This window comes from Lissotriton vulgaris, unplaced genomic scaffold (assembly GCF_964263255.1).
Source record: "Lissotriton vulgaris unplaced genomic scaffold, aLisVul1.2 SCAFFOLD_338, whole genome shotgun sequence".
Classification (NCBI taxonomy): Eukaryota; Metazoa; Chordata; class Amphibia; order Caudata; family Salamandridae; genus Lissotriton; species Lissotriton vulgaris.
The window spans coordinates 459,462-471,018 of NW_028243158.1; the positions used below are offsets into that span (position 1 = coordinate 459,462).

The 11,557-nt window shown below is 44.4% G+C and overlaps 1 protein-coding gene across 1 annotated transcript; it reads right to left on the bottom strand.

Annotated features, from left to right (window-relative positions):
- Positions 1–2,914: 2,914 nt before the first annotated feature.
- On the bottom strand, positions 2,915–5,376 carry LOC147668688 (zinc finger MYM-type protein 1-like). The gene is made up of 2 exons (XM_086948512.1): positions 5,345–5,376; positions 2,915–5,222 (listed from the first exon to the last, which is right to left on the bottom strand). Exon 2 carries the CDS (start codon positions 5,197–5,199, stop codon positions 3,088–3,090), a length of 2,112 nt encoding a protein of 703 aa, XP_086804638.1. The 5' UTR covers positions 5,200–5,222; positions 5,345–5,376; the 3' UTR covers positions 2,915–3,087.
- Between the last annotated feature and the right edge of the window lie 6,181 nt (positions 5,377–11,557).

Consider the following 11,557-nt stretch of genomic DNA (forward strand, 5'->3'; position numbering starts at 1 on the left):
GTCTAATATTTGCGCATCGCCATCATCACTTGAAATGGATATTCTCACTTCTTCAAGAGGTAATGTTTCCAGAATGGACCTTCCCTCAGGTCCCAAATTATATACTAATAAGGCCTTCTTCTTTTTTGATGTGAAGGTATCACCATCGATGGCTTCAATGTATGCGTCAAATGTAGCTTTCCACTGTTTCCAGGGCATGGGGGGAGGACCTGGAGATTGCAAAAAGGGAGGTGGCGAGGCTACCTTTTCCATTTGCGTGGGGAGCTGCTGCCTCAAAACCAAACAACGTAACTCAAGTCTATTAGGTCTACTAAATACTTAAGATATTTAGTGGTTTGTGAGAATGCCTACTGTGCAATTGTTTATTTATTTTGTGATAATGCTTGCTGTGCTGTGTTTTTCTTCTTCTGCAGAAATGTTATTCCTTGTTTTCCCTTGTTTTCGCTTTGCTTTGTTATGACAATGTGCACGTCACAATGCGCTTATGTTGCCATGGTAACGCACTTCAAGGTAAAGACGCATGGAATTGAGAATGTCCTGCAGCAACATTCGCGCTGAGCATTTAGAAGGAGCGCTTGCGTTTATCTTTTTAAACACGTCAATTAAAGAATGTCCACAAGCAGCGCTCGCGCTGGGCTTCAAAAGCAGCGCTCGCGCTGGGCTTCAAAAGTAGCGCTCGCGCTAATCCTTTTAACAGCGGTAATGCGCTTTAGTTAATTAATTAATTCGAGGGTGACAGCACAGCCCAATATTGCCACAGCAGGGTCAAAGACTCACGTTTCAATGGAGATACCGGCTTGACGTCGTTCCGTTTGAAATTCTTTTCTTCTGCTTTCTCTCTCGCTTGACGCCGCGGTTGCTCCGTTTTCCTTAGATGAGTCTCTTGAGAGAGTTGGAGTACTGGACCATCGTCGCCAGTGAAAGGATGACGATACTATATGGTCATGAAAGCACGGTCCTTTATTATGGTCCAGACAACAGCTCTCCCGGCAGCAACTGCCGTCCGGGAGTTCCAGACATGAGAACACAGGAGACTCCACGAGCGTCATGGTGCTCGTGGAGAAACCTGTGCTCTTAAAGATACAGTGCATATAGAACAGTACATCCCCACAGCTACCCACTGAAAAGGGCTTCAACACCTCGTCAGAAGTAGCAATTGACATATAGATGAAAACTCTTCACTTTTCTATCCCTAATCTAAATCATAGACTAACATGTCACTGCTTAAATTATTTTCACATCTTTCTATTTTTGAGTGCCGGAGTAGTGTGCCACTTGCCTAAAAAGCACTTAAGACGCATCGTCAGGGGAAGGAAGCGCTACATAAATGCAATTACAATAGCTATGTACCATGCTAGAATGGGAAATAAAAAATGGTGCCAGATGTCCCAACACATGCATATGCACGCATCATAATACACGTCATGACCAATACATATGCATTCGTTATGGCACATACTTGCACATTGCTTAATTGCCAACCAAGCGTGCACATACACCTAGATGCATGTGCATGCATGCAGTTGGCAACAAGCACAGGCAAACCAAATATCACAGCCTTTTTGATAAAAAGTATTCGCGTTGTCAATGCTTGCTACTACAGGAACCTCTGCTTTAGATTGCTCACTCATTTTCTTCTAATATCTAAGAAAAAAACAGACGTTTATCTTTAGGGTACTCTAATAACTTGAGTCAGGATTTGTTCTATTTACTCTGCTGTTGTTTTGTGAAGGAGATGGAAGTTTAGCATCTTTCTGTGTGTGCTGGATCAGTATGCTAGGGTGCCATGAAATATGGGGGGGAGGGGTGTCTGTGGGTGTTTATGGGAGTGTGTGCATGCGTGTGCGTGTGTTTGTGTGGGGGTGTCCCCTACCCTGATTCGAATCTTGGGCCCGATTCACAGAACTAACTTAAGACAAAATCCAAAACTTACTGCTTTTGGTATTCAAAGAAGTTAGGATTTTGTCTTGTCTGTCTTAAGTCTGTCTTAAGACAAACTTAAGACAAAATCCTAACTTCTGTGAATACCAAAAGTAGTAAGTTTAGGATTTTGTCTTAAGTTAGTTCTGTGAATCGGACCCATTATGTTGGACTATTCTTTTTAAGTTCCTTTTGAGTTCCTTGGAACTGAGGTGAACATTCACTCAAGCTGGGGCTTGTCAATGCTCCAAGGGCATTCTTAAACCTACAAATGGTTTTGCATGGTAAGAACTCCACGTTATTGGTTAAGGAGGCAGGCCATGGGACATTTCTCGTCGGGCAAAGAGACCTGCATAGTTGCTGCCTTTCCTGGGTCTCACCCTTCTCTTGCACATTTAAATAAAATTCATACTGAGGTAGTGTGGAGAAGTGTGGCTCACTGGTTAGAGCAGGCAGACCCTGAAGCAGAGGTCAGACCCGGGACCAGGGTTTAATTCCCGACGCGGCAGGGTCTTGAGCTCAAATGTCCATGGACTCGATAATTCTCGCTTCGGTGCCTGACCTAATCATGGGTTCACACTCTGCAACTCTGGGCATTAAGCTTGCTTAATCTCCACAACGGTCCCCGTGGCGGGATGCCTGGCTTTCACCTTGGGGATGCCCTGTAGGGGCTATCTCACAGGGAAAAGCCAGGGCGGGTTCCCAAGGCAAGCGCACAGATACCCCTTCGGGGGTCGATTCAGGTGCTATATAAGAAACATAATAATAATAAGGTACCAGTGGCGGCTGGTGACATTTGAAAGTGGTGGGGCGTAAAATGAAAGTCGTACTGCACCGTAGCGAGCGAGCGTAGCGAGCGAGCCCGAACCCCTTAAGGAGGGTTCGGGGGGAATTCCCCCCGAGAAAATTTTGAAAAAAGAGTGGCCAAATGGTGCATTTTCATGCAAATTTGTGAAAGCAGGAAGGTTAATAAAGCAATTGTGAAAGTGCAGTTATTACATTAATAAAGTGGTGTCATATAACATAGGTAGCTGCTTATTCTTCTTCATCATAACCACAGAGCTTCATAACAGACTTTGAAACACAATGCATTGCTGAGTACCTCACAGATGTATTTTAATAACAAACAAATAAACAGGACGCCAACTAGCAGCATTTAAATAGTGTTCACTTTTTGTAATGAAAATCCGCACGTCTGTTTTTCATGGAAGCAAACTTCTCAATGACTTGACCATTGAAGTCTGGTATTCGTTTAACTAACTCACTCTCGATGGAAAGCATTGCTAAGGCATTCAGCCTGTCCTGTATCATGGTGTTTCTTAGGAATGTTTTTATTCTGTTCAAAGCGGAAAATGAACGTTCCGACTCTGCTGTTGTCATCGGTGTGGTGATGAGTATTTTTAATAAAGTCACTGTTTCTGTTAGTGTGTTTTGCATGTTAAGGTTCAGAATTAAAGCAAGCAAATTAATTGCATTAGTGGCCTGCCGGTATACATGCATTCCATACAGTACAGTTAGTTCTGTTCTCAGATCCTCTTTGTTGAGCATAGGGTAAGCATCAACAGCGGTATTCAGTGCTTGCTCAGGGAAGGAAATATCATGTTTAGCAAACAGATCACTTTTTAGTAATGTGGCACTCACCAAATGCTTTTTAAAAGAAAAGCGTTCCTTTGCCTGCATAATTATAGTGTCACATATCTCTTTGGAAATTCGGACTAGACTGCTGATGTCTTTTCTGCGGTTAGAGAAAGTAGAATCATTTGGCAGTGTGCTGTCTAAATTGTCAACGTCTTCTCTGATTTCCGTTATGCTTGTGACAAAGCTGTTGATAGATGTTTCCACATGGATAGTATCTATTTCACGTTTTTGCAACGTTTCATACAGTGCTTCAACTTTTAGCATTATTTGAAAAAACAAAAACAGCAAAAACTGAAACTCCCTGTCTTGCAGTGTTCTAGCAAAGCCACGGGCCTCATTCCGGCTTTTGTAGTCAAAGTCTTGATTTGCTTCTATGGTGTCAAAACATTTCTCAAGATCAACCCTATATTGGTATATTAGGCGGATTGTACGGATGTGAAAATTCCAACGAGTTGGGCCTCCCTTTGGAATCCTTCTGTTAACAATGGTATGAAGTAACTCCGTTCTTTTGGGGGAGCGTGAGAAGAATGCTGCCATTCCGCCTACATCCAGGAAGAATATCTTTGCCTCAGAGATCTTTCCTACTGATTGTTGCATAATCAGATTTAGTTGGTGGGCATAACAGTGCACGTAATGGGCATTAGGGTAGACATCTTTAATTTTTTTTTGTACTCCACCGGAGGTTCCACTCATTACTGCAGCACCATCGTAGCTTTGTGCAATCAGTTTTTGTTTTTGATGCTGCTCTGGAAAAATGAAGTTTAGTTCCTGTAGAATAACTGAAGAAATGCTTTCTGCACAAGCGTCTTTTAAATGGGTGAATCCATAGAAGCGTTCCACAACTTTGTTGTCACTGTCTAGGTACCGAAAGACCAATACTGACTGTGTATTTGTGGCCACATCAGTGGTGTCATCAGCCTGAATAGCCACAAAGTCTGTGTTTTTCAGCTGTTGTACGATAGTGCTTTTTACAATCTCTAGCATGCACTCAAGCAGTTCATTTTGTATGATTTTCGAGGTGCCCTTGAAGACTGTAGCAGTTGATAGATGTGCTTCGAATACATGGTCTATGCTTGCTATTAAGTCCACAAGCCCTAAGAATATACCAGGATTTGCAGAGCCTTCCGATTCATCATGCCCTCGTAAAGCCAGTTCAAAATCACCACAGAAACGAATGCAGTCAATGATTTTTGACAGCACGTGTCTATTCCTATCAACTGCTTCATTGTGCTTCCGTATATTTGTTTGGTAGGCCTCGCTTAAGTGGGCTTCAATCGGTTTATCTCCCAACATTCCCAGTCTTGTCAGATTTTCCATATGTGTTTTCGTGTGTGCATGCCTCTTTACTTTATCTGACAAATGTTTTAAGTCTTTCACTCCTTTTTTGGTCCAAGGAGTTTCACCACCAAACAGCAGGCAGGGGAAGCAGAACAGAGTATTTGTTGAAGGACATCCTGTAAGCCAATCAACTTTTTTGTACCAGGTGTTTGTGAAAGAACGTGTGTAAGGCTTCCCTCTGTCTAGGGAACGTTGTTGTAGGTTTAGGTCTGGCCGGTGAGGTCCTAATTGTTTTACAATTAGTTTGTCTTCACGTTTCAGTCCAAGGAACGGCTTTGCAAATAGATGCTCTACTGTATTCATGGTGTTACCAATGTTAGTGTTACCTGTCAATAATCAAAGTACAACGTATGAGGTTTGGTGCATGTATTTAGACGCCACCCACCATGTACACAACTTACATAGCCCTTGACTACTAGAATGTAAAATATAGCAGCAGTTTCCTTACCTTAAACACTGGGGTTGTTGGCTGTGTTGTAGCAGAAAAGGAGGTTGGCGTCTCTTCTTCTTTGCTTGATTTGCCCAAAAATTAGTTCGGCAGCCTGAGGCTTTACCAAATGCTGAAAAGCAAATACAACAAAATGTAGTTGTGTCAACCAAACACACAGACTTTTAACAAAAGCATTCAAACTGTAAAATATGGGCAGGCATGTACAGTGGTGTAACGCAAAATGAGCCCCCTCCCTTGCAGAATGTGCTGAAGCACCCCTTAGTGATCACATCACGATGCATTTCTTTGATCATAAGTGCCTCTTATTACAGAAAAAGTTGGAGACCCTTGGCTTAAGTGATCCACAAAGACTTGACCCTGTACACTGCACATTACATTTGGGTTATACATCAGGTTTCACCTTCTTAGAACAATACACTTGAATTTTACTAAGTGGGCTAATGCAATTCCTTCCATTGACCAGTACAGTCTAGGGGGCACACTTTTGGTTCCTATGTGTAGTCTATATGCAGACGACGATCATCTGAATTATTAAGGGACTCAGATCACACTCCTGGAAAGTGGTTAAGCCTGCCTTAGCATTGTTTTTGTAGGCCATGTGGACTTTTAGAAGGTTCACGTGGGCAAGCTGGCATAAGCTCTGTAGTCTGGAGATGAACATGTCACAGTCATAGACATGCCATTAGGAAAACAGACACTGGAACCAGGAGGACAAACGCAAAATGAGCCCCCCCTGTAGCACGTAGTTAGCGGTTGATCTATAAACTATAGAGGTAAAATCTTCTCCAGTGAAAATTAATCTACCTTTGAAACAATACATGCACTATGGAAAATATGCAAGAAATACAAATTCAAAAGAAGACTGAACACTGGTATTTGACGCCACCCACCATGTACACAACTTACATAGCCCTTGACTACTAGAATGTAAAATATAGCAGCAGTTTCCTTACCTTAAACACTGGGGTTGTTTGCTGCGTTGTAGCAGAAAAGGAGGTTGGCGTCTCTTCTTCTTTGCTTGATTTGCCCAAAAATTAGTTCGGCAGCCTGAGGCTTTACCAAATGCTGAAAAGCAAATACAACAAAATGTAGTTGTGTCAACCAAACACACAGACTTTTAACAAAAGCATTCAAACTGTAAAATATGGGCAGGCATGTACAGTGGTGTAACGCAAAATGAGCCCCCCCTGTAGCATGTAGTTAGCGGTTGATCTATAAACTATAGAGGTAAAATCTTCTCCAGTGAAAATTAATCTTCCTTTGAAACAATACATGCACTATGGAAAATATGCAACAAATACAAATTCAAAGGAAGACTCAAAACTGGTATGTTGTTGTTTTTGTCATTGCATCCAGATATAGGATACAACAAGTAACATCATACTTACTCTTATGATATTACTCTTTTTGAATGCGATCATTAAAATTATTATCGTCTAACTTTTAAGTCTACATTGCCAGTGACTATCCACAAGATACGGTACAAAAGGGGGTGATGATGGACGGAAGGCATGGCTTGATTCCGGTCCAGGAAAGACATGGCTTGGCAGTTCGGGCTGGACTGTTTCCATTAGGCACAGGGTCAGACTGATTTGCATATGGCCATGTCTGAACTGGGGTGGCAGAGTGGGCTAAAGAACGATGATGGATGAAACCCAAATACGATGACTGGGTCTGAGTGTTTGATTTGTTCAGATGCTCCGTCCAACACCACCCCCTTTTGTACCGCTTTGTTCGCCATAAGTTGGTTAGAGCGGCAGACCCTGATGCAGAGGTCTGGCCCGGGACCAGGGTTCAATTCCCCGCCTCGGCGGGTCTTGGGCTCAAAAAATTCCACGGACCTGATAATTCTCGCCTCGGTGCCTATTCCAATCATGGAGTCCCACTCTGCAACTCTGGGCAATAGCTTGCTTAATCTCCACAACGGCCCCCACAACGCTAAGGATGCCTGGCCTCCACCTTGGGGGTGCCCAGGAGTGGACGCCTCACAGGGAAAGCCAGGATGGGTTCCACAGCGGTATTCGTACAAGCGCCTTGAGACCCTTGCGGGTGAGTAGTGCGCTATACAAGTATCAATTTACATATAAGTTGGCAGGGTATGCTCAGACGTGAGTCCCTTGCTCACTTTGTCACTGGATTCAAGCAAGCCTGGCTGAAATGCCAGAAACCGGTCCTAGGAAATACTAAAAGACAAAACTACAACATCTTAGATGATGGCTTACATCCCTGCCTGCGATGCACAACTCGTCACCATGCGGGAGGTTCCTCAGATAGCGCCGAGAGGCCATGTAAATGGCTGGCCGGGATGGCCCAGAGAGTTAAACACTCACCACTGAGAAATGTGGTGGCATGCAGGTCATATATTCGAATCTCTGCATGGCCAACTCATCCTTCTACCCTTTTGAGCTCAGTGAACTGATCAGGTGCAAGTTTAGCTACATAGATTAGAAGCAGAGGAGTTGTGGTAAGTGCTACATGATAAGTCATAACTTAATTTATTATAACAAAATTAACATAACCTAGAGTACATTAACAAAAATGCTTCATGTTTTCATAAAACTACCTACCATGCCCTTATTGCCACGCAGCTGAAACTGACCACACCAGACACCAAAAGCAAGCATTTCAGAGGAAAGTTACCTTAGCTCGAGTTGTTGTTAATTGTATTTGATTGTTTAGGCAGACCGCGAAACCAAATACAACCACAATGCACAGAAATCAGTGGGAGTCCAAGCAACTGATTAATGCATGTGACCAAAATGGTCTATGAGAGCACACGCTCGGACATCTGTTAGCACTTGGGAGGTTAAAAGTGCCATTAAATTACACAGGGGGGCAAAGGAGGGGTGCGTTTTGGGCGGAGAAAGAGAAAAGTTGGGATAACTCTCCCTCGAGAGCTTAATGCATCTGCCCAGGTGGCAAGGGGAGACCAGAGTTAGGCTTGAGGGTAACTCTAAGTGCGTGCTACTGATAGAGCCAGAATGCAATGGCTAATCCCCACTAAAAATCTTTAACATGAATTTGAAAAATGACCAGAACAGAATTTAACAAAGGTCCCTGAGGCTAGGTATTCCCTTTCACTTGTGCAAGATCACACAATGACATCCCTTCCATCTCCGCATCCGGAAGGCCATACTTCACCTGTCACCCATTGTGTGTCCACTGTTGAACTAAAAACCCTTGGGTAAGTCTTGTTTGGTGTAAAAAGAGGACATTGCTTGCGGGGATCGGTGCCCTTTGAACTCGGCTGGTGTCAGGTGAGCGGCGGTGGGGAGCCCCGGTGGACAATACTGTGCCTGTTCTGACCCGGGACCGGGCGGCTTCAAAATACAATAGCGCCAAACCAGCCCCACCCACTCTACCACAATAAAATGGTGGGAACATAGCCCCGCCCCTTTCCCCAAAACTCAAGGCTGGTAAACCAAATCATGAAATGCTTTCAAACCGGCCTCTCCATTGCACCGCAACCCAATGGTGACAATTAAATCCGGTTCACTTTACCGCAGTAAAAACCAGCCACGCCCATCTCTACAGATCAGTCATTTTAGCAGATGGTGGCCTTGCTGTATATTTCGTGTCATGAAAAAAACAGCCAAAATACGTTGAACAAGCCCCCCCTTCTAAGCACCCCCCTGCCTCCTCTGAATCCCCACGCCTTGCGGGGGTAGCTTGGTGGGGGCAGGCATGGTGCAGGCTTGCATTTTAAGCGACCCCCAGAAAGGCTTAATACCACAGTCTTCTTCAGCCTCACGCGAGGGTCGTGGTAAGCCTAACAGCACACACTCTGCTTGTGCATCTATTTACAGCCCCGGGTTTCAAGCAAACCCCTCCCAGCCCCGACTTTCACATGCAGTTACCACCTGAAAGAAATCGCATACGAGGGGTAAACACGGTATTTGTAAGATCATTGCCCAGTGCACAGCGCAAAACTTCGAATCAGGATCTAAAATGGGCCTGAAAACTATTTCCCCAGGAGGTTTTTACGTCCGACCTCAACTTGACCCGGGCCTCGATTACGATTACCCTTGTTGATTCAGATATGTGCAGTAACTTCTGTAACGTCACGTACTAGAACGGAGTTTGTGGCCAAACTGATGAAATTTACCAGGAGAGACGTTCAGTAAATGTCTGAATGTCTTGTCAGGAGCGATACACACAGCGCCATCCTCTGGTTAAGAATCAGACCCTACAAAGAAGCAAAACTCACTCTTCCCAGAGGAGCCGGCGGGTCATTTATTTCCTAGCTCATTTTAATGGCCAATGACAGTTCTTCCAACAAAACCTAGTACTGCGGCCACCTCTGGGGCTCCAACCCACCGTATCATGCCAAGGCGGCCAAACACCGTCAACTTAAGTTTAACATTATTTTATTTTTCAGGTCCATACCTGCACAGTGCACACAGGTCCAGGATTAGAATCTGTGATACTGATCTGTCTCTGAACGCTCCACTCCACAGACTCGACTACACTAGGTGAAGTGAGAGGCCTCAGACAGTCACCAGACGCACGAGTCGACCACGAGGACTCAGGACACCACAAGGAGGAAGAAGGGAAGGAGGGTCTGAGTGACACAACTGTCCTTGGGCCGGCCCGATTTGCCCAGCACCTAGAAATGCCCAATCACTGAATGGCTTAACACTAAGCCACTACAGTGATTGGGCATTGCTTGCCCCACCATGTGTTAGATGTCCCACCCCCGCGGTGAGACACTAGACCGTGAAGACGAGTAAGTCTGTACTGTACTGGGACACTAGAGTACAGTACACACAGTAGCCAATCCTGATGCTGCTCTCTTTAGAGGAGAACTGCTCTCTAAAGAGAGCAGCATCAGGATTCGACTGAGCACGAAAAAAACGCCGCTCATTTTTTAAGCACTGGGGAGCGTTGCAAACGCGAACCCCGTACTCTGCAGTGCTTGCTTTTCCCAAACCATTTACTTTACTAGCTGCTCAAAGGAAGTCGGGAAGACACCACATGCGCAGTGCGCACTGTGCCGGTGTTCTCCAGTCCAGCGCCACCCACTGTCAGACTCAAAAAGTACATGATGACGACGAGTGAAGCTTCAGCTTGACACCACGCACGGCCGCAGGCGCAAGGCAATAATTATCGGGTAATTTATTCGAGCGGCGCGTTAATTTATAAAACTTTTATTAACGCGCCGCTCGAATAAATTGCCCGATAATTATTAGTGGGGCAACGCCCCACCGCCCAAATGGTAAAACCGCCACTGTAAGGTACTATGGGTTGTCTCTAGAAGATGGCTATGGAGGAAACTGGCCTCCTGCCCTCCCCCTGCCGATTCTGACAGTCTGAGTTTAGTAAACAGACCGTCTCTCTCTCTCTCTCTCTCTCGCCCTCTTTCTATATATGTCTCTCTCTGTCTCTCTGTCTGGGATTGAAGCAAGTTGTGTGCATTTTTCTAGCTGACGTTTTTGGAAAGATTGGATGCATTACTAATATTATCAAGCATTTGCAATGCAATTGGTCTCACATTTGCGAGAGTTTAAGCTATTGGCATTGTAAATTACAATGCCTTTTATTTATCTATTTTGATATTTAACACATAAATAAAAGGCATTGTCATTTACAATGCCAATAGCTCAAACTCTTGTAAATGCAAGACCTATTTCATTTCAAAGAAGCGGCGGTCATTGTCCCATCGTGCCTACAGTAGGAGAAACTCGTTGAAGAAAATATTGCATACAGACTAAATAAGACCTACCATGTAACAATGGAAGTAAAAGGGCCAGTCCTCATGGAAGGTTACAAATGAAGACAAGGTGGTACTAAGGAGGGACTAACCAGCCTATTAACGAATCAGAAGCTAGCATTTACAAAGGACAATGACACAAGCCAATGAAAAATATGTGCGCAGATTGGGCGGAGCTTCAAGTCAATACTTAAATACAGCATGCCTTGCAGAGCAGCACATGCGCTGCCCAGGCTCGACCGAAAAAGTAGCATTTTAGTAAAAAGTAATGCAGTGTTAAAGGGACTCATTGCTGTTTCTGAATTCTTTTTACCAGAGGGCACTCACTGCCATGGCCGTCATTTGTTTATTTGGTCATATACGAGCGCTATCTCATCCGTATTGGTGACGCTGGTTTTGTCACTGCTGCTGTCTAATGCATGCACATGTAAAATTGATGTAACTTTAGCCCTTATGTAAAGAATATTGGGCCAAGCACTGCTCTATGGGCCTGTAGCTCT